Here is a 23,472-nt window from a genome sequence, read left to right as displayed (position 1 = left end):
AAACAAATGAAACGAAGCAGTTTTATCAAACGTTTTTTGTTCCGTTTATGTGTTGAAACGTTATCAAACGAGCCCTTAGTCGTAGGTTTCGATTGGTTTTGAGTCAGGTGATCATTGGATTAATACTGTGCACCATGAATGGTCAATTAATGCTCGATTGATGCATAAGCCTGGCACATTCAATAATCTATCGGGCCAATCTCATGCTACAGCCGGTTGGTTTAGGTTGAGTCTACAGGTGCAAGCTAGATTTTTACACCCCTATCTAAGATATTGATGTCAAACAATTGGCTCAGTCCGATTTAGGTTTGTTTGAACTAATTTTATTTGTGTATCCAAAATATACTGAAGCCGAACAATGAAGGTGAAATTAAGTTTCGATCACTTCAAGTTTTATCATGTTTTCTTAATGAGCTCTTATAAGTTCATTACTAGTCATTCTTCGGTTTCCATATATTAAAAAAAAAATTATAGAAACTTATTTTTTATCAATTTTTAGTTTTCAGTCAATTCGATTTGTTTTAATTTTATATTGGTTCATAACCAACCTAAACTTGACCAATAAAAAAATCATTTTGGTTCGGTACAATCTTTCTTGGTCGGTCTAAGTGATTCATGTTGATATTTATCACCCCTATTCTAAGAATATTTTCAAAATAATGTTATTACATATCCATACAAGTACCATTACATGTTTTATTTGTCACCATTTGATATATATTTGGGAGAGAGAATTTCATAAAATGCAGTGTGGTTTCTGTACAAGTGCAATGGTCACTATGAATGCACGCAAAAGCATCAACAACAATAGAATCTTCAATTTTTATGGGGGCAAAACGGTCATTTCTCCCTACATGTGTATGGGCGCAGGGGCCATGTTGCCTTTGAGGGTTATTTTTTCCTTTTTTTTTTTGTTTAATATCGATTCAAAGATTATTTGACATGATCATGGGACCTAAGGTAAGGTCATAATAAAATATATCCGTCACACACCAATCAATTGTCAACCAAATTTAATGAACGTGTCACCAGTACCTTTGGTTGCTGAAACGATTGGGACCAAATTGTTGCCTGGAAACAACCGAGGTTCAAGTATTGGTATTAGCATTAGCCCACCAATCGAGGAAATTGTTTACCAATCCAAATTATAGATATAGAGAAACTAAAATAATATAATAATGATTACAAATTAAAAGTATAGTCTAAAATATGGACCACTCAAATTACACAATAACAATTCACTACAAGCCGATCATATAATTGAGTCTGACTACCGATTTTTACCTATAGCTAATCCAAAATGAACCCTAAATAATCATATGACATGAAATTTCCATATCATATTATCACATACCATATGACTATAATTTAGATAATTGTTTTGCTAAAATAAATAGTTGTGTTGCTCTTTTTTTCCCAATACATGAAATAGATGAAAAGAAAAAAAAATATGGTGTATTGCTATTGTGTTCCTTATTTTACAACAAGTTTGGGGTCCAAGGCTACGTTTGGTATGCATTTTATGTCAATAATACATTCCAATAAATCATACAAGCTTAATTTCAAAAGGTCCATTATATGATTCGAAATTATTTTAAAGTATAGATGTGTAGTTTATACTATTTAACCATGATTTATAGTTAAAATCTTTAGGAGGTGGGATGCACAAAACCTGCCAAAATGTTGAGGTTGATAAGATAAGATAAAAAATATATGTTAAATAAATGGGTGGATGATTAAATTGATAACTTCTAGCACCCCTTCTATAGTCACGATGTGTTTTAAGGTCGTAAGAGATTCACCCAAAAGTAGATAATATTGTGTAGAATCTGAGTATTATAAATGGTATCAGAGGGTTGGGCACACTACCCACTTGTTACAACCTAGCAATATGCACCAATTGGAGGGTTGGACAGGGAGAGACATGGGGCCATTTCCAACAGGGAATGAGTGAGAGAGTGACACAAGTTAGGCACAGGAGTAGCATGTGTACCCATCATTTTTTCAATTAAATAAAGTAAAGTTTTAATTTTATAATTTAGTTGGAGTATGCAAAAGATTATAAAAAATATTAATACCACATTAAAGCTCATCGAACAAAAAAAAAATTCTAACCCATCTTCACAAACTTCAACACTATTACATTTGTCAGAGGTCTCAAACTCAATCAATTAAATGATCTATTGTGTATAAAGCGTCCTCACTTGTTATTTTGGAATTATGATTCGTGTGAAATCGTCAATTTCATGATCCTCTACAGGGTTGGAAGGTTAAATACGCATTCACTTTCTCTGACGTTGAATAATAGTGGATTAATGTTTTAACTATTTCTTATTAAAAAAAAAATATCATTATTTCTAATGTTTATATAATTATGCCTTAAAGATATGTATCAATATAATTGACTTTTTAATATAATTTCAAATCATTAGACTCATGCAGATTAAAGCTTTAGTTGATTTAAAACATAATATGTAACTAAATGATGATGTGAACAATATGTCAACATATCATGTATTAACAAATATTGGCATATAACCTAGTAAAAGGGAAAATCAATGGTGAAAATGTGTGAATGATTCTCATACTACTGGTTTAGAACGACCACTTCTCCCCCTCTTTAACAAAAGGAAATCCACAGTGTTAAAAAAGTATGCAGTCAAATTAAATTCCATCTATCCTCACTATTTTTATGTTATGTTATTTTTTTTTTCTTTGGGAGGGATAGGACACGGGAGGGGGTGGAAGAGAAGTATACTAGATGATTTCATAGGTATCATTTTTTTTTTTACGTGCGTGTGAAAGTGTTTAATTCAATTCATTTATTATCAAATAAATGTTCCCTTATTTGCTGGAGTAAATAATCAAAGAGGAATCTAACTCTTTCCATGATTGTCAATGGACATTTGGTATCATAGCTATCACTTACTATTTCATCTGGATCCAATGAAATCAAATTATGTTTCAAGGGTTGAAATGTGATCTTGTTAGGATTTACAAAATATCTCGATGTGGATTTTGTTATTTATAATTATTTTCATTATCTCTCGACTCATAAGGGAGTATTATTGATTTAGCCATTGTATATCCCAAATTAGGCATTGTCTAACACTACTTCTCCAAATTTAGTTTGTTTTGCTCATTTTGATTCATCTATTAACTATACTAGTTGGGCAACTTTAATTGTAGGGGTGTCAAAACCTAGCCCGAATTGATAAAATCAATCGAAATCGATCGATAAAACCCGGATCGAACCAAACCAATATTTATTGGATTGGTTTGGACTAAGGTATGCTGGGATCGGTTGAAAATCGATCCAAAATGAATCGATCAATAACCAAACCGAATGAAATCGATAAAAAAATATATATATGAAATTATAAATTGGTGAATTGACTATCCATTTTTCATAATATTAGTGAAAAAAAATTGTATTGCAAGGGGAATTGTTACAAACCGTTGAATATTAGGCTATGAATAGTAATTGATTTGTAAATTGTAACAGTGCTTCCATTGATTTCCTTGTTCACTATACAAAACTAGTTGGATAGTTAAATGAATGATTGGGGATAATAGGGTTCATTTTGTGATTCCAATATTAGTTATCTTATAGTAATTTGTTATCCATTGGTTTTAATATTAGCTCCCTTACAACGATAAACCATGATTTAATCATAATCACAAATTTAAAGTGTTTTTTCATCAAATCTTGTCACTATAAGTTATGTATGTAAGATTTCATTATGGTTTAAGCCCAATAATAAACCGATCTAAACCAGTATGAACCCAATATTGAAAAACCAAAATAAATCGAAACCAAACCAGACCGAAATCGAAACCGATCGAAAATCGAAGTTCCTTAATAGATTGGTTATGGTCTCCCTCATTCTTAGACCGAAATCGATTCAACCCGACCGAAACCAAATCGAACCAACCAATTGACCCCCTATTTAATTGTAAACCAAAAGGATCATCTTTGTGGGATTTTAGTTTGGTGGTGAGGGTGAAGCATAAGCCCGAGGTCTTTTTCAAGGGCCTAAAGCAGGTAGCCGACTGGTACTCCAGTCGATAGAAGTATGGACGAGATTGACCACTTTGTGTAGAATGACTCCAAAAGATAAGAGGGTTCTTTGGCCACGGATCTATTTCAGTATGTATTTAACATATAATTACGTTCGTAATAACTTGGAATTTTTTGTTCCTAAAATTGTGGACAAATTGGTTATAGGGTTTGCTAGCAATCTAGCTTGGCAAGCAGGGGAAAACAAATGAGTTTGGGTCAAATTTGGGTATGCAGATGATATGGAACGTTTTTGTTTAAAGTATCTAGTCTATTTTTGTTTTAGAGGGAGAAACTAGGTGCAACAGTAAGGTTGCTCCATTGTGCCCTAGTGGTACTAGGTTCGAGTTCGGAAACAATCTCTCTGCGAAGTAGATGGAAGACTACATACATTATCATCTTCCCCAGACCCCGTACTCGTGGGAGCCTTGTGCACTAAGTACACCTTAGTCAAGTTCTGTTTAATTTTCATTAAAAAACCAAGATGGAAAATGTTTTTAGGGCTGTTCTAATAGGCTTATTAGATATGTGACGTAGTAGATCCTATAAAATGCAAAGATGCATATTTGATTGAATGTGAACTATAATTTTCATATGTAGCTACCTTAGTCTTCAAGCAATGCTTAATTGCCACATCATCTCATTATAATGTTATAAATTATGGATCTATCTGGTTAGACCGTACAAAACCAGGCCACAAGAGAGGGTCCTTTTAAAACCTTTGATTTCCATGTATGCATCAAGTCACATTGGTTAATGGTTATAGATATTGGTATCAAACTAATACATATTAATATCAGTATCGTGTTGCTCATCATTGATCTGGAAGAGCAAGAAACTAGAAGCTATATCAAAGTATAGCACAAAAGAAGTCGAGTACCTTGTCATGCCTTCTGTTTGAGTAATGAATGCATTTTTTTTCTTTCTTTGCTTATAGTTTTAGAAAAGTAGTCACACAGTGAAGTCAAGAAAGCCATTGCCCTGACTCTGTTAAGAGCACATGCAAATATGGATTTTTTATGCACCATAGCTCACCAAACAATTGTTGTTAACAATTATACTCTTTGTTGATACCATTGAGTCACTCCTTTTATAAAAAAGTCACCTGATTCACTCCTCCGTAGAGAGAGAAAATAAAGAAAAAGAAAGTTGTTATTATTTCCCTTATTTTTATTAGTATTTTGTTGGGCGAAAGAAAAGGGCAAATGAAAGGTGTGGTGTTTTTGTGGTTAAATTTGTTGGAGTCTCCATCGCTGCATTTAACATGAGGAGTCTACTCTCTTACTCCCCACTTCTCAGAACATCGATTTCCTCTATTTGGTCAGCCACTACAATCACCAGAACTAATCCTCTCTCGCAAATTCAGTTTTTATGCAGTTCAAATATCTTGAAAAGTGTTAAAACCAGCGCCGATTCTCGACGAACCTTTGTGATCATGGCTGCTAGCGAAGAATTCGTGAAGGGAACCGTCTTTCCTAATGGCATCGCAGTAATCACCATGGATCGTCCAAAAGCTCTAAATGCCATGAACTTAGGTCTGTGCACTCGATTCTTTTCCTTCCTTTAAAAATTTAATTTGAGTTGCAATCGATGTGATTGAAGTTATCATCTCCGTGAAGGTGGAACTATAAGGGTTTGGTTTGATTAAAATTTTTTTTTTCTATACTAAATTAAATGATTCCAGAGAGAGGTAGAGAGTTGACAATTTTGTTTCCATGGATTCGTTAAAGTTCGATTCTGCTTTTGAGGTATTAAGCTTATATATTTGTATCCACTGGAAATTTTAAAGAGAAACAGTGGAAGTTGGTATATGGAGTCGGTATTGCAATGAGAATTTGTGGGACTGTGCTGTTAGATGTGTCACAGTCAGTTATAACATACTTTCATTTAGGGACTGGTACTATGGTTGCGTTGACATGTTGCTGAATTTCTACGGCAGATATGGATGTGAAGTACAAAAATTACCTGGAAGAATGGGAAGCGGATCCTAGAGTCAAATGTGTTCTGGTGGAGGGCTGTTCATCCCGTGCATTCTCAGCAGGTAGCATAAAGGATTGTACAATCCTCTCTTTTTTGCCACCACTAGCTTCTTTTAGTGTTTGTTCATTTTCTCTACTACATATTAATGTCTTCATAGGATTTGTCTTTTTGGGTAGCCCTTGAAGTTTGAAGGTGACCGACCGTTCATGACCAATGCAGGAATGGACATAAAGGGGGTTGCTGCTGAAATTAAAAAGGACAAAACCACTCCTCTTGTGCAGAAGGTCTTCTCATAGTGACTTGTGTTTGCATTTGTGTGTTTCATGGTTGCATAACTGATTTTGGTTGTTATTAGGTGTCTGCTACATTGCTGCATACCGGATTGTCGTTGCTTTTAATAACTAGACTTGCTAGATGTGCATCCATTTAATAATTGATGCATTGTGATATTTTCTTATCAGCTTGACATATTCGGCACTCTCTCTCTCCATTACTCAAATCTAGCAATTAGGTTGTTATTACTTAGTGATGGTTAACAACTCATAATTATTTGGGGCTGTTGCCAACTCTTAGGCCTTAATGCTAGTTTTTTTCATTGATTGTAACGATTCTTGTGTGTGGGGAGGAAATGAAGTGCAGAGAACATAGACATCCTCCCCAAATATACATGTTGGAAGTAGCAATTCTAGATATAGTACTGGTTTGTTTTGATTCCCACTGTTATGAGGTGTCTCACACCTCAATTTCAGCATTCCATAAAACTTAGTTTAGGTCCATTCAAGAGGAAAGAAACATGCTAAGAATAAGATGCATGCATGGCAATTATATAAGTGGTTTATCACTAAGATTCCAGCTTGGTGGTAAAGTCTTGGGAAGTGGTATTGCTTAGCAATTATTTTGCTTACAGTTAATATAATTAGGGATTTATAATAATGAGATGCAATGAGAGCCTGATTTACGTATTATACGTAATGAAATACTTTTGAAATGCTTTATTTCGAGTCTAGTGAGTGATACTCCAACAACAACAACAACATCCGAAAACCTTATCCCAACTTAATGGGGTCGGCTACATAGAGATTCCAAGCAAGAAGCGTGAGGTTCCATGCAAACTTAGTGAGTGAGACTGTGATCAAAACTTTTTGCCTACTTGAAATGGGAAAAAAAATAAAATAAAATGTGAGCGTTACATTGTCTTGCAAGTTAATGTTTATAGTAGGATGCCAAGAATAAAACACTCTTTTTTCTTATTGTTCTACTTTTTCAAAGTCCTAATTTCTCTTTTATTTTTTATTTTTAAATTTCAAAATATTTATTAATGCAAACATCATTGAGATACCAAACCAGTAGCTCATTGTTATACTTACCATTTTCTATTTTGGAGTCTGCTGATTATTTTAGGATATAGTCAAGTGCATTTTTTTTTTGGCTGTATGTTTTGTGGTATAGTCATGTTATTTGTAGTGGCATGCTAGCATTTACTTTAAAAATAGTGGGGTTATTAACATCAGAAACTCAGTTATTTTACAGCACTGATTTTTTTGTGTGATGGATTTTCAATTCATGCTTTGGATAATATGCGTGAATTTTAATTTTCTGTTCCTATGGTATGATTGTGCATGTTGTAGCTTTTAATGTTCACGACACATTGTCTTCATATTTGCCGAAGCTAATGCTGTTGACTGAATGAATAAGTTCTCTGGCAGGTATTTACTGCAGAATATTCTCTCATATGCAAAATTTCTGAGTACAAGAAGCCATATATTTCCTTCATGGATGGCATAACCATGGGTTTTGGAATTGGTCTATCTGGTCATGGTCGCTACCGTATTGTTACTGAGGTATTTTTGCTTTCCATGCAGTGATCATACAGATGGTATCATTGTGAAATATCTTCTGTCTAGTGAGGCAAGTTTAACTGGTAACTATACCTTGCATTTATTATTATTTTTTGGTGGCTTTGCTTTAGAGGACACTGCTTGCGATGCCAGAAAATGGAATTGGCTTGTTCCCAGATGTTGGATTTGCTTACATGGCTGCACAGAGTCCAGGAGGAGGATCAGTTGGTATGCCTTCTCAAGTTTTTCGCCTGATCGGTTATTATGACATTTTCTTTGAGGATTTTATGTTTCCCTATCATTTTATTTTATTTTTTCATTCTGTTGTTTGACTTGGATATGCTTGAGTTTGTCTCAGGTGCTTATCTTGGGTTGACTGGAAAAAGGATTTCTTCTCCTGCTGATGCAGTATACATAGGTCTTGGTACCCATTATGTGCCATCTGGAAGTTTAGGTTCACTGAAGGAGGCTCTTCTTGCATTAACCTTGTAATTCTCAATCATGTGACTCATTTTGGTGGTAGTAGATTCTGTGTTTGTTAGTCCCTTCATATTGCTGTAATGAATTATTTGCATGGCCTAAAATTCTCATGAAAAAAGTTATTTTGATAATGGTTTAATATTTTCTACTACTTCTTTCTATTGATCAAATATCCATTCTGGCCACAGCTCTGATGATCCCCACAAAGATGTCGAGGGACTTTTGCCCAAATACAGCAAGGAGCCGGACTCAGAGGGCCAACTGAAGTTGCTTTTACCTCAGATAGTTTCCTCATTTGCTGGGGATAAGTCGGTAATTGAGATAATTGAGGAGATTGAGAAACATCATCTGAGTACGGAACCTAAGGGTATGCCACCTGCTCATGTAATAAGTTACCGGCTGCTGTTATGCCAAATAATTTCAAGTTTCTTCATCAAAGTTGCTAGATTTGTGTTAATGTAGTTTTGTATGCTCACTTACCTTCTGGGTTCTCTATATTCTGTATGAAGATGGCCTAAAACTTGTTCATTAATGGCTTATATATCCTCCTGTTTTTTAAAGGATAAAAATGTTGGTTGCACCCCTTCCGTTTTCTTACAAGGAAAGGAAAATGACGAAGGTTATATATTTTTCTTCTTCTTTCCTTATAATGGAGGTCTAAGAAATTAGAAATCACTGATGAAAGGCCACTGTGGGACTTGTGGGGGATGTTTCAGAACGTCTCACCGCCTCCACATTTTGATGTTCTATTTTATGCCTCCATATTTTGATGTTCTTTTTTTTATCATTTTTTTTTCTTTTGGATTTTAAGTGACTAGGCTGGAAATTGCGGTTCACTGTTTGGTAATTGCTACACAATTCATCCTTCATGCTGATTTACTGTCTTTCCATTCTTTTTCTATCCTTTCTCTTTTGCAGTGGCAGAATGGGCTAATGAAGCACTTTTAGGGATTCAAAAAGGGGCTCCTTTCTCTCTATGTTTAACGCAAAATCATTTCTCTAGAGTTGCATCTGCACTTGGGAGAACTGACAATGAATTATGCAACGTGAGCTTCTCTTTTTCTGCTTAAACTTTGTTGGTTCATTTTCAAGGCTTATGTATTTGAGAATTTGATGCCTTTTTGTTTTTCCTACAATTTTTTGTCTCCAGTTAAGTGGGGTGATGAAAGCTGAATACCGCATTGCTTTAAGGTCCTCACTTCGAAATGATTTTGCTGAAGGTGTTCGAGCAGTTTTGGTTGACAAGGACCAGGTTTACTCTCTTTATTTTCCTCTTAAAAGTTTTTTCCTAAGATCTCATAAAGCTCCCTTTTTTTATTTATCATAAGGATGCAAACATCTAATTTACTGACTCGAACTTCTCTCACTATGAATCTGTTGCAGTGCCTGCTATAAGTCTTAACAGTTCTGGTAGTGGAAGCTTTAGAAACCAGTTAAACATTGGGAATCAACTTTTTTCCCATACATTATAAGCTTTCAATTATTTGGCTTCTTTGGAAAGTTACACAAAAATCCATTTATAAAATGTTTTCTTGTTTATATTAAATACATGATTCTGTTTTACATTGCATAGCTGATCCAAATTTCTCTCATAAGATGGACAAATTGTTTCTAGGTACAGTGTTGAAACACAGAAGCAGTTCAGTCATCAGTGCCTGGCAGTGTAGACATGCATTTCAGCATCTGAAAGATGAGGGTTGATGCAGTTGCATTAGGCATTAACCCGTATGGATGTCTATATCCAATCTTGGAAGGCTCATAAGGTGCTTATAGCAGTCCAACAGGCTGAATTTGACCTTTGGGTAGTTATATTATAGGTTGTGCCTTTTATTTATTTATTTTTTGTTTTTATAGTAATAGGCCTAATTTATAAAACCATAAATTAGAGATAAAGTTTGTAGATGGGATAAGTAGTTAAGTCGAGTGTTTGAGTTAGATTAGAATACTTAACGGTTAGTTTGATCCAGATGCCTTGGCTTGGCTTGGCTTGGCTTGGCTTGATCGGACCGCCCCTTTTTGGAGTCTTAAGCTGAGATGCAATCAGACCAAACCGGTTTTCTGGTCTAAAGGGGGTTGGTACTTGATATGTAGGAGATTTTGCTTGGGTTTAATTAGTTTCCATAATTATGTTTTGATTTTCCTTTATGTTAGACATGTAATGCGATGGAGAGTTCAAACTGAAGTTGAAAGATTGGAATGAAATTTTGAGTTGGTTGCAGCGTTACTTGCGAGTGTGTTTGTGGCAGCGCCTTTCCCTATTTCTCATCTTTTCTTCTTTCCCCTTCCTGTGATTCCCCTCCTTTCCCTCCCTTATCTTCTTCTCCCTTCTATTTCTTTATTGGCGGTAAGGCTGTGAACATTTGACCCTCCCAAACCCTGCAGTATTGGGAGCCTCGTGCACTGGGTTGCTCTTTTGTTACCGTTTATTTCTCTTACCTGGGAATACTCTGTTTCTGGGTGATAGTTGCGGATCTACTCAAGTTGATCAATCTCCCTTACGTTCGATCTGCTTGGATTGAAACTTCTAGGGTTGGGTTATCACCTTAGGGAGACCCAAGACCTGTGTGTGTGTTTCCCCCCCAAAACCATTCTCAGCTGGGATGTATTGCAGCACAACCAAATCTGAAACTGATCCTACTGCAAGACCCAGAATCAGATTTGTTACTTTCATTCGTTGCTTGCTATCTTGACCTGATATTGGTTGTGTGTGATAAAACTGTGGGTAGCGACATCTCGCCTGAGATTTCAGGTTGAACCAATGACAATGTGAGGAGCTCTTCTAGTCATATACAATGTGAGGTTGAAGAAGACTTCGATTAGACTCCAGTCGAGGGTTATCTCTAGCCTTTATTTTCTGGTTTGACTATATCACCCATCCCTTTCTCTTTGGTCTTAAGTCCTTATTTTATTGGTTCTTCCTAATTTACCCTTTCCATTATCATGTTGCAAGTCTTTTTCTTATGTTGAGAAGTTCTGAATTACAAGTCTGCCATTGTTCTTATAAACCCAGATATTTACTGTTTTGCCACTAGTGCTTGTGATTTGAGTTATCTAAGCGAATCCAATAGGGTTTCGCAGCCCGGGTTTCGCATCATAGGTAAGAGTTAAACTTTACTTTATTGAGGGTGTCTAGTGATTAGGGTTCCTTTTATGAATCAATTTATGAATTTTAGAAGGTTTATATATATATATATATATATATATATGTAATGCACCCCCATCAATTAGAGATGATTTGAATAAAGAATATTATTTTTTTAGGAGTTCTTGTGCTATTGAGTAGTGCATCTAGTTTCTTCTCTTCTTCCTTCTAAGAAGATCGATCTCATCTTTTTTCTCTTCCTTTCCATCAAGCTGATTTCTTCCCTTAATAACGCAGTTGCTTCGTTTATCTTAGATATGATCACAAATTTGATCATTAAGCCTGCTTGCATCAGAGATCTATAATCTGGATTTTTAGATTGAATTAAGGGTACAACCAGAAAAGGAAAAGTTGGCATATCTTGTTACATAGCTATCAGGTGTTTCTGCCCATTTGCAGACATGAATTCTGAAAGTATCAAGCAAGCATACAAAATCATAAACTGGAATGGGAACGGTCGAATTCATGTATGATATTAGTTTTCACGAAGTCTAGGGTGGCGGAGAGATCCTAGAAGCCAAAAAACACAGCAACAGTATGGCTATCTGGTGTAAGAATTCTGTCCACCCAGGACAAGAGCACTTTAATACAGTTGAAACTAGTTGATCACATGTACTCAAGCAGTGCATGTGCTTGAGCTATAAGAGAATGGCCTCAACCACGATAAGGGCATCTTTATGTAGTGCAAAAATGTTCAATGTGGAAGGAGGGTAAATTGTAGATATTCAATCATGAAGACAAATAAATGTGATTGAAAAAGGAAAAAAACCCACTGCAGGAGAACTTCTTAGCTTTTGTTCTGGGCTTACTTATGTTTTATTTCTTATTTTTCCACCCTTATTATGCTCCTTGATCTCGGGAGGGAGGGGATGTTTTGGTTGTTTCTATTTGGACGTTGGGTGTTTTTTTGGTAGGGTTTGTTATTGTCATTTTGGAGGTTGAGGTTTTTCACTGGGGTTATTGGGGCTGTTGGGCCTGTAAAGAAGTGGTTTTCTTTCTCCCCTTGTTTTGTTCTCACCATTTTACATGGACATTGAGCATATCTTGTCACTGCCTTGTGTTTGTCAACAACCTAAACCTAGGATATATATTTCATTATTGTTAGATTGTATTGTTACTTGTGTAAATTATCTTGCAATTGCTTGTAGAAGATTTGTTGTCTAAAACGGGAAGGAGGAGCTGTTGAGAAACTAACGAGTATCACTCTCCCTATTATATTTTCTAATTGAGAAAGTAATCCCCTCCATCATTGTTCTCATTGGAGAATGGTCAAGTTATAAACATGAATGCATAATACTAGACTAAATCTTCTGTCTGAACTATATTACCTGTACTTTCAGAAAAAGAGAAGGGTGGTGGGGGGAGTATATGATCTGTAAAGCTATTTCTCTGGCGGCAACATTGACCTCATTTGATATTTGATGTTGACTGAAGACTATAATTTGTTTGGTGCAATTGTAGTGAATAACAAACTGGATTGTATAAATTGGTTATGTAAGAGTAATGCATGTCATGAACAAAGTAAAACTAAATTAATAGTTTGATTACATTACTTAGACTCGGCAGATATGCAAGACAAATTGTTAGTCTGGGATCAGTTGACAACTATTTTTGGTCTGGCTGTATACAGAACCACTTCCTAGATACCTCCTCTGGAGTTTGATGTGGCAAAGTTTCTGTGCATGTGATGAAAGCAGTGCGGTTGCGTTATAGCATATTACATCAAAATTATATCTTGATGTGGTTTAAAGCATTTAAATTAAACTAATAAAATTATGTGGCATGAACCAATCATTTCTTTATCCTCACTTCTAAGTATCTGCTTTGGTCGTATGTATGCATTAGAATCCATTCTTGATCCAATGCTAGGGACAGATCTCCTTAACTTATTGCCTTTGCAGAATCCAAAGTGGAACCCAGCAAGATTGGAGGATGTGGATCCAAAGGAAGTAGATGCTATATTTGAGCCATTGAGCCCCGAAGTTGAGGAACTAAAAGTGTGATTTCATAGTGGACCAAGTTGTTCAGTATTTTTGTTCTATTTTGTGCCTTGTTGATAGCAATAATATGGTCTGAACAGATTTGTATCAAGAGAAAACTAAATAACATTAGAGCTTGGCATGGATGATGCCGTTTCAAGGTGTAAGCTTTCCCCTCTCTCTCCCTTATTATTATTTTTTTGCTTTTGGTTTTGTATGATATCTTTCATATTTTAATGATGCTGGGCAAGCAGAGACCTCCGTCGGCATGGATGGATTTTGCAACTGGTGAAGATGATGCCTTGTAGCTCAGCAGTGCGAGGGAATATTTACTCCATGATCATTGTTGGAGGGTTGCAACTCTAGAATCTAGATATAAGTCTGTTTCACGTGCAACCCCGGCTGCCCTCAACCCTAGGTTGCAGCTGAAGTTGCATCACAACTTCATAAAATCAGATTAGTGATAACCTAGGTTGTGACTTTGTATTGTCTTGTTTTATTCAACTTATGGGTATGTGCTGGGTTGAAAATTTTAATCGCTGGAGTAGAGGCTTTTATATCATGAAAAATGAAGGGCAACATAAGGTATTATTTAAAGTATATACACCCTTCACTTTTCCATGGCATGATTAGCTTAAGCTCTCACATGATTAAGAGTCATTTTCATGAAGAAAGATTCTCAAAGAAAATTCCACGATTGATTTGCACAATTAAATTTTGTATCAAAGATACGGGTAAAATATATGAAAAAAAAAAAAAAAGAACAAAAAAAAAGAAGGAAGTTTGCAGAAATTTGAGAAGAAAATAGATTCAGCCATTCAGGAACAATCTCCATTCCTCAACTTCTATATCAGCTGCAAGTAATCAGTATCTTCTGGGCTAATGTATTTGCAACCAGTTATTGAAAAACCTGACCAGTCAAGACTCAAGAGACATAATTTCTTTGTAGTTCTTCCTGGGAGTCCCCATCTATTAATGCATCCAAGTTTTCTGAACAAAGTCAATTTTCAGTGTCAGGGAGAGCTATTTTAAAAGTTTGTTCTAAGTTTTTTTTGGCTATGTTTGGCAACCAAGAAAAGAAAAGAAAAGAAAAGAGAATAAAATAGTACAAAAGATATAATAAGACAAAAAAGAACAGCTACACAATGATTTTTATGTGTCTATCTCTCTCCATGATCCAAATTTTTTTGAATTTTTTTTTTCTTTTCTTTTATTCTCTTGGGCTGTGTTTTGGTAGCCAAGAGAAGAAAAGAAAAAAGAAAAGAAAAGAAAAGAAAAGAAAAAAGAATATAGAAAAGAGAAGAAAATAAAAGAATAGAAAAAAAATGAAATGGTAAAAACATAAAAAATGTATGTTTAGTTACCATTAGAAGAAAAGAAAAGAATTTTTTTTTTGTATTTTTGTGAGTTTTTTTTGGCAAGATTTTTTTAGCACCCAAAGAAAATTTCATGTAAATTTTGAAATTAAAAAAAAAAGAATCTTCTCTTATTTCAGGATATTGTCATCTTTGGACTATGAGACTCAAGGCTTTAAAACATGTTGTGCCATGGTAAGGAAGCTGGATGTTATTAATTAGCCAGTAATCTTTCCCTAGGTGATGTGGGACTAAAGTTTGTACACCCTTACCGATCTCCCAAACCCCCTATATTCTTAATGGTGACACCTCACCGATCTCCAATGCGAATCCAGTACTTGTCGTATTCTTACGTGTCACATCCTCACATTGAATCGGTTACTCAATAGAGGGGTAATTTAGGTATTTCAAATTAATAGGAAAAAAGAAGGATAAAAATCATCTGTTTTTCTTAATCGGTGTTTTGCTTGTTTTGCTATCTGCAAAGGAGGACACATGTCTTCCTTTAAACCAACGGCTGAGATTACTTTTGTTTGAAAGGGTAACTAAATCCAGTTTAGAAGAATGAATGACTCGAACCAACCATTTGAACTGATTCTGACCAAACAACTCAGTTAGTTTTTGAATTTCAAATCCCTAAAAGGAGATTTGAATTTTGAAATCCCTGTTCGCAGAAATTTGCCATTTTCGGTCACATGATTCTCTCTCTCTCACCCCTCTCGCTGCATCTCTCTTGCAGGAAGCGGTCTCTACTCACAATTCTCTCTCTCACCCCTCTCACTGCATCTCTCTCACACCACTCTCTCTGCGAACGAGTCTCTCTCTCACCCTTCTCACTATAGCTCTCTCACAACCCTTTCTCTGCGAACAAAGGAGCGGGTTTCTCTGCGAACGAGTCTCTCTCTCACCCTTCTCACTGTAGCTCTCTCACAACCCTCTCTTTGCGAACAAAGGAGCGGGTTTCTCTGCCCATGAAGGGGTTTCTTTGCTCTGTCGTGGTCTCCTCCACTCGCGAAGGTGAAGTAACAGAGATACCGTTAAGTCGAGAACACATCTCTCTCTCTCTCTCTCCCTACTCAAGAAGAGAGTCGCTAGGGCTCTCGATTTTTCCTGGGTTGGAGTACTCCTTGCATGCCGAAGCTCTGTCTGTTCGATCGAGAACCTGGTTAGGGTTTTAATCTAAACTATTCTATGTTGTTTTTCAATCTGACCCATTCTCTGTTCAGTTTTGAATCAAATCGTTGGCAGGTAAACCCTAAACTATTGTGGCTTGTTAGGGTTAGGGTTTTTATTTGTATCTATAATATTTTTGCTACTTTGGGTGATTATACTGGTGATTATGGTTTGATTTTGAAGAATGCTAGGGAAAACTATTGGATGATTCTGGTTTTGTTTTATTGAAGTTGTCCTGCTGGAAGCACTCGCGCGACACTCTCTCTATCTGTTACCCCTTTCATGCTCAGATTTTAAATTTTTATCAAGTATCTAGAGGAGATTATATGGTATTGTTTTTATTTTATTCTTGTTTGTCATCTTTGTAGACAAGACTTTGTATTTGATAACAATTATTGGTATCAGTAGTGTTTTGCATATGATATCATGAGTGTTTTTGTGCTATGAAATACATTCAGTTAATGAGTTGTGTCCAGATATCATGCTTTGTTCTCAATCTTTGATTTTCCATTGATATCAGTATCTATGTATGGTATCACTAAATTTTTACTAACATGATTTTTTGTATTGGTAGGGAGTCTTTAGCTCAAATGGTAGAGCACCTGGGTTAATGCCTAGGGTATGGTNCAGATATGCAAGACAAATTGTTAGTCTGGGATCAGTTGACAACTATTTTTGGTCTGGCTGTATACAGAACCACTTCCTAGATACCTGCTCTGGACTTTGATGTGGCAAAGTTTCTGTGCATGTGATGAAAGCAGTGCGGTTGCATTATAGCATAGTACATCAAAGTTATATCTTGATGTGGTTTAAAGCATTTAAATTAAACTAATAAAATTATGTGGCATGAACCAATCATTTCTTTATCCTCACTTCTAAGTATCTGCTTTAGTCGCATGTATGCATTAGAATCCATTCTTGATTCAATGCTAGGGACAGATCTCCTTAACTTATTGCCTTTGCAGAATCCAAAGTGGAACCCAGCAAGATTGGAGGATGTGGATCCAAAGGAAGTAGATGATATATTTGAGCCGTTGAGCCCCGAAGTCGAGGAACTAAAAGTGTGATTTCATAGTGGACCAAGTTGTTCAGTATTTTTGTTCTATTTTGTGCCTTGTTGATGGCAATAATATGGTCTGAACAGATTTGTAGCAAGAGAAAACTAAATAAAATTAGAGTTTGGCATGGATGATGCCGTTTCAAGGTGTAAGCTTTCCCCTCTCTCTCCCTGGAGTAGAGGCTTTTATATCATGAAAAATGAAGGGCAACATAAGGTATTATTTGAAGTATATACACCCTTCACTTTTCCATGGCATGATTAGCTTAAGCTCTCACATGATTAAGAGTCATTTTCATGAAGAAAGATTCTCAAAGAAAATTCCACGATTGATTCGCACAATTAAAATTTTGTATCAAAGATAAGGGTAAAATATACATGAAAAAAAAAAAGAACAAAAAAAAAGAAGGAAGTTTGCAGAAATTTGAGAAGAAAATAGATTCAGCCATTCAGGAACAATCTCCATTCCTCAACTTCTATATCAGCTGCAAGTAATCAGTATCTTCTGGGCTAATGTATTTGCAACCAGTTATTGAAAAACCTGACCAGTCAAGACTCAAGAGACATAATTTCTTTGTAGTTCTTCCTGGGAGTCCCTATCTATTAATGCATCCAAGTTTTCTGAACAAAGTCAATTTTCAGTGTCAGGGAGAGCTATTTTAACACAATGATTTTTATGTGTCTATCTCTCTCCATGATTCAAATTTTTTTTATTTATTTTTTTCTTTTATTCTCTTGGGCTGTGTTTTGGTAGCCAAGAGAAGAAAAGAAAAAAGAAAAGAAAAGAAAAGAAAAGAAAAAAGAATATAGAAAAGAGAAGAAAATAAAAGAATAGAAAAAAAATGAAATGGTAAAAACATAAAAAATGTATGTTTAGTTACCATTAGAAGAAAAGAAAAGAATTTTTTTTTTGTATTTTTGTGAGTTTTTTTTGGCAAGATTTTTTTAGCACCCAAAGAAAATTTCATGTAAATTTTGAAATTAAAAAAAAAAGAATCTTCTCTTATTTCAGGATATTGTCATCTTTGGACTATGAGACTCAAGGCTTTAAAACATGTTGTGCCATGGTAAGGAAGCTGGATGTTATTAATTAGCCAGTAATCTTTCCCTAGGTGATGTGGGACTAAAGTTTGCACACCCTTACAGATCTCCCAAACCCCCTATATTCTTAATGGTGACACCTCACCGATCTCCAACGCGAATCCAGTACTTGTCGTATTCTTACGTGTCACATCCTCACATTGAATCGGTTACTCAACAGAGGGGTAATTTAGGTATTTCAAATTAATAGGGAAAAAGAAGGATAAAAATCATCTGTTTTTCTTAATCGGTGTTTTGCTTGTTTTGCTATCTGCAAAGGAGGACACATGTCTTCCTTTAAACCAACGGCTGAGATTACTTTTAACCAACGGCTGAGATTACTTTTGTTTGAAAGGGTAACTAAATCCAGTTTAGAAGAATGAATGACTCGAACCAACCATTTGAACTGATTCTGACCAAACAACTCAGTTAGTTTTTGAATTTCAAATCCCTAAAAGGAGATTTGAATTTTGAAATCCCCGTTCGCAGAAATTTGCCATTTTCGGTCACATGATTCTCTCTCTCACCCCTCTCGCTGCATCTCTCTTGCAGGAAGCGGTCTCTACTCACGATTCTCTCTCTCACCCCTCTCACTGCATCTCTCTCACACCACTCTCTATGCGAACGAGTCTCTCTCTCTCACCCTTCTCACTGTAGCTCTCTCACAACCCTTTCTCTGCGAACAAAGGAGCGGGTTTCTCTGCGAACGAGTCTCTCTCTCACCCTTCTCACTGGAGCTCTCTCACAACCCTCTCTCTGCGAACAAAGGAGCGGGTTTCTCTGCCCATGAAGGGGTTTCTTTGCTCTGTCGTGGTCTCCTCCACTCGCGAAGGTGAAGTAACAGAGATATCGTTAAGTCGAGAACACATCTCTCTCTCTCTCTCTCTCTCCCTACTCAAGAAGAGAGTCGCTAGGGCTCTCAATTTTTCCTGGGTTGGAGTACTCCTTGCATGCCGAAGCTCTGTCTGTTCGATCGAGAACCTGGTTAATCTAAACTATTCTATGTTGTTTTTCAATCTGACCCATTCTCTGTTCAGTTTTGAATCAAATCGTTGGCAGGTAAACCCTAAACTATTGTGGCTTGTTAGGGTTAGGGTTTTTATTTGTATCTATAATATTTTTGCTACTTTGGGTGATTATACTGGTGATTATGGTTTGATTTTGAAGAATGCTAGGGTTTTGAAAACTATTGGATGATTCTGGTTTGGTTTTATTGAAGTTGTCCTGTTGGAAGCACTCGCGCGACACTCTCTCTCTCTCTCTCTATCTGTTACCCCTTTCATGCTCAGATTTTAAATTTTTATCAAGTATCTAGAGGAGATTATATGGTATTGTTTTTATTTTATTCTTGTTTGTCATCTCTGTAGACAAGACTTTGTATTTGATAACAATTATTGGTATCAGTAGTGTTTTGCATATGATATCATGAGTGTTTTTGTGCTATGAAATACATTCAGTTAATGAGTTGTGTCCAGATATCATGCTTTGTTCTCAATCTTTGATTTTCCATTGATATCAGTATTTATGTATGGTATCACCAAATTTTTACTAACATGATTTTTTGTATTGGTAGGGAGTCTTTAGCTCAAATGGTAGAGCACCTGGGTTAATGCCTAGGGTATGGTGGTTCGAATCCACGAAGACTTTGAACAAAATACCGAACGTGCTTTAACTTATTATATATATATATATATATATATTTTGGTGGTGTTCTGTTCTTGTGTTGTTCTGTTTTTTGGATTTTTATTTATTTATTTATTTTTTATGAATGTAGGTTTGGTGTTACTTAAACTGGAATGTAGGTTTGGTGGATTTTGTTTTTTTGATGAATCTCTTTATGATTCCTGTGAAACTTGAGATCATTAAGTTCAGTTTCTATTATATTTTTGTGTATTTCCTTCGGCATGTTTGTGATGCCTTTCCACTGAAGTGTTTGGTTCTATTGGATTTCATGATTGCCTGCTGTTAGGTAAAAGTGCCTATGAAGAGTGTTGCTGGGTAAGAAATAGCATGGCTGAAATAGCTAGAAAAGACATGAGTGTGAAATAGAATTTATCTCATTCAGTGAAAGATTAGCTACTGCCCAAGCTTGATTAAACCATTTCTATTATATTCTTAGAAATTTTCTTAAATAAATATTGTTTGTAATCTGATTTTTTGCACTCTCCATTTTGGAATTTCAGCATCTTTAGCAACTTCAAGATGGAGAGTGCAGATATGTTCAAGTTTGTAATCTGCTTTTCTGCACACTCCATTTTGTAATATGTGTTTCAGCATTCTTGGAACATAGTTTGTAATCTGACTTTTCAGCATTATTGGAGATTCAGTCTTTTTAGCAGGAAAACAAACAGTGTGAGGAGCATGATTCCTCAAGAAAATAAAGAATAGCGGTCACCATAGGACTGAAGGAAAAAAAAAAAATGAAATGGCAGAATGTTTTTAAGGTGTTTCTCATACTACAGATTAAGCTATGAGAGCCATAGTTTTTAAGGCGGTAAGGCGACGAAGGGGTTTGAGGGCCTTTCGGAGCGCCTTAGCAATAAAGCGGGCATAAAGCGTCGCCTTATTGACTAAAGCTTTTTTGTGTGGTTTTTTTTTATTTTTATTTTTATAAAACCAATCTATTTGGCTCAAATCCTAGTTGAATCCTATTACTCATATGCTAAATAAATATTAAAGGTTTATATTCATACCAATGTAAGATATTCATCAAGAAAACAAATCAATAAAGTGAATAAACTAAGTTCATCTTCATCAATCATCAATACTCCAGGAAAAATATTAGTAGTGCTCAGATTGACGCAATCTATACAAATTGGAGTCAAAACTTGTGTTGCTCATTCATAAGCTTAAATTCAGATAGCCTTTTTGTGAGATTTTCTTTGCATAACTAAGTGTTTTCTTCTAATTTCTCCAAAATTATTTTAATAAATACGTTAAGCCCTAATGTTATTAAAAAAAAAAAAAAAAAAATATCAACTAGCCAACAGTCACCGTAGGAAGAAAAAAAAAAAACTAATCATACGAACTACGAAGTCTCAGTGAGACACCGAACGAGTCTTTACAGTCACCTTATGGTGTATGATCAATATGAAAGAAGAAGAAAGAAGCAGGGAGAAGAAAGAAGAAAAGAGAGAGAAAAAAAAAACTAATCATATGAACTACGAAGTCTTAGTGAGACACCGAACCTGTCTGATACAGTCATCGTATGGTGTATGATCAATATGAAAGAAGAAGGAAGAAGCAGGGAGAAGAAAGAAGAAAAGAGAAAAAAAAAATCGCACAAATCAGAAATTAAAAATATAAACTAAAACATAACTGGAGATGTGGAAGGACACTTCGTCGGAGGTCGTCGGAGGTCGCCGGATGTCACCAAAGGCTGTCGAAGGAGAGGGAGAAGCCATCGGAGAAGAATCGAAGGAGGCAACTGCCACGGCTCACCGTAGATTAGTTTGGGGTTTTGCGATTTGGAGCGAAGACTGAGAGAGATGAAAGCACTTTGTCGAAGGTCACTGAAACCTGTCGCCGGAGAAGGATCGAAGGAGGCTCACCGTCGAACGTTTGGGGTTTACAATTTGGAGGGCAGAGTCGCAGACTGAGAGAGAATGAGAGAGGTGCGATTTTATTGATTTTGGTTTTATTTTTTTTATGGTAAGGGTTTTTATTTTTTATATGGTTTTTGATCCAATGCATCACATGTGCATTAGACCTTATACACCTCCCAATGAGAATATGTAATTTGGAATCTTTATCAAGCAATTTAAAAATTTGTTTTAAAAAAAAAAAATTGATCCAATGCATCACATGTGCATCAGACCTTATACACCTCCCAATGAGAATATGTAATTTGGAATCTTCATCAAGCAATTTTAAAATTTGTTTAAAAAAAAATTGATCCAATGCATCACATGTGCATCAAACCTTATACACCTCCCAATTAGAATATGTAATTTGGAATCTTCATCAAGCAATTTTAAAATTTGTTTAAAAAAAAAAATAGTAACCGATGATCTGGTCCAGATAAGGTAAGGTGCGTCAGCTCTTGCATTGCGGGACAGCATATTCCGACGTATGGTGTTATAAAGTTCTAATTCACTGTAACTTCACAGGAAGAAGCAGATCAAAGTGCCTGACAGACCTATTTTCAGATGTTTCTAGTAATTATGATAGATTGAAGATATAGGTGGATAAAAAGAATATACGAAAAGATGCATTTATTCGTCGCTCCTGCGAATGTGATATTGTGTTTTAAAAAAAAAAAATTCGATCCAATGCATCACATGTGCATCAAAACTTATACACCTGCCAATGAGAAAATGTAATTTGGAATCTTCATCAAAACAATTTTAAATTTTACTTTAAAAATAGTAAACACATTAGGCGACCGCCTCAGGTATAAGGCATCATAAGGCATCGCCTTATAGCGCCTTAGCGTCTAAGGAGGTTGCCTTATGCACTTCCCATAAGTCGGTGGGCTGCCTTACCACACATGGACCGCATTAGTGCCTAGGCGCTTGTAAGGCGACCTTAGAAACTATGATGAGAGCAATGTGGAACCTCTTAACTGCTAGCTGCTAGTTTTCCATAATTTTCCAAAACTGGAACTAAAGAGGTTGAAGGACAACTGGGTTCATATGATCTTATAAAGCAGGCATTTTATTTCGAAGGGTATGGTCAGGTGTCTTCAAAATGATCCCATTCCAATCTCCCTTGACCTTCCTGGGTAAGGCCTTGAATGATCTAGATTCAATGGTTCATCATCAACAAATACGATAAAAATCAAGGCTTTTTAAAGGTTATGCTTGTCTTCCACAGTTCCACCAAAATACAATTCTATGGGTAATGCTTGTCTTCTAGTTTCTATTGTGAAGTGTGAATTAACTGAAACTTGTATCCTCCCTCCAAATTGAAATTTGAAGATTCCAGAGCTATCAACTCAACGAATGGTCTTGGGTGATGGTAGTGAGATGCAAAACTGAGGAAAAAGTTTTATCAATTTCTGTGATCAAGATCATATGAATTCAACAATAGGACATGGATTCAATAAATACGAGGTATCTTATTTTTACTGTTTAGGATATTGGGATCTCCAGCATTCTACTTCTTTCTTCGTGATAATTGCAGTCGCAAATTCAAACAGGGAGACACCCACTCCACAATGAAGAAGGCTAGCGAGCAAAGATGACATTGTACATCTGCATTATTAGACTTATAGTGGGCTGGCTTGTTCAACTTTCAATTTAAACAGAGTCAGTATGAATGAAAAGAAATGGGTTCTTCAGATATCAGTATAGGAGGAACACTTCTGTAGAGGTATAGGGGTTCACT

At 35.8% G+C, this 23,472-nt stretch overlaps 1 protein-coding gene across 3 annotated transcripts; it reads left to right on the top strand.

Moving 5' to 3' along the window:
- Positions 1-5,232: 5,232 nt before the first annotated feature.
- LOC122070529 (3-hydroxyisobutyryl-CoA hydrolase-like protein 3, mitochondrial) lies at positions 5,233-17,210 on the top strand. 3 transcript variants are annotated; one of them, XM_042634711.1, is made up of 10 exons: positions 5,233-5,595; positions 6,000-6,101; positions 6,260-6,324; positions 7,747-7,881; positions 8,010-8,106; positions 8,237-8,366; positions 8,547-8,725; positions 9,277-9,404; positions 9,509-9,610; positions 16,973-17,210. In XM_042634711.1, exons 1-10 carry the CDS (start codon positions 5,325-5,327, stop codon positions 17,072-17,074), a joined length of 1,311 nt encoding a protein of 436 aa, XP_042490645.1. In that variant the 5' UTR covers positions 5,233-5,324; the 3' UTR covers positions 17,075-17,210. The 3 variants fall into 3 exon arrangements, with proteins under 3 accessions (XP_042490645.1, XP_042490646.1, XP_042490644.1); XM_042634712.1 differs by lacking the exon at positions 16,973-17,210 and adding an exon at positions 12,841-13,108; XM_042634710.1 differs by lacking the exon at positions 16,973-17,210 and adding an exon at positions 13,402-13,639 and having other exon boundaries at positions 5,236-5,595.
- The last annotated feature ends 6,262 nt before the right edge of the window (positions 17,211-23,472 follow it).

Source organism: Macadamia integrifolia, unplaced genomic scaffold, assembly GCF_013358625.1.
Source record: "Macadamia integrifolia cultivar HAES 741 unplaced genomic scaffold, SCU_Mint_v3 scaffold94, whole genome shotgun sequence".
Classification (NCBI taxonomy): domain Eukaryota; kingdom Viridiplantae; phylum Streptophyta; class Magnoliopsida; order Proteales; family Proteaceae; genus Macadamia; species Macadamia integrifolia.
This window is presented reverse-complemented; position numbering and strand designations above follow the sequence as displayed.

Excerpts from the sequence above, each read along its gene's own strand:
- LOC122070529 (XM_042634711.1), top strand. The coding sequence starts at position 5,325 with ATGAGGAGTCTACTCTCTTACTCCCCACTTCTCAGAACATCGATTTCC. Across the intron at positions 6,325-7,746 it reads CCACTCCTCTTGTGCAGAAG|GTATTTACTGCAGAATATTC; the intron begins GTCTTCTCATAG and ends GTTCTCTGGCAG. Across the intron at positions 7,882-8,009 it reads GCTACCGTATTGTTACTGAG|AGGACACTGCTTGCGATGCC; the intron begins GTATTTTTGCTT and ends GCTTTGCTTTAG.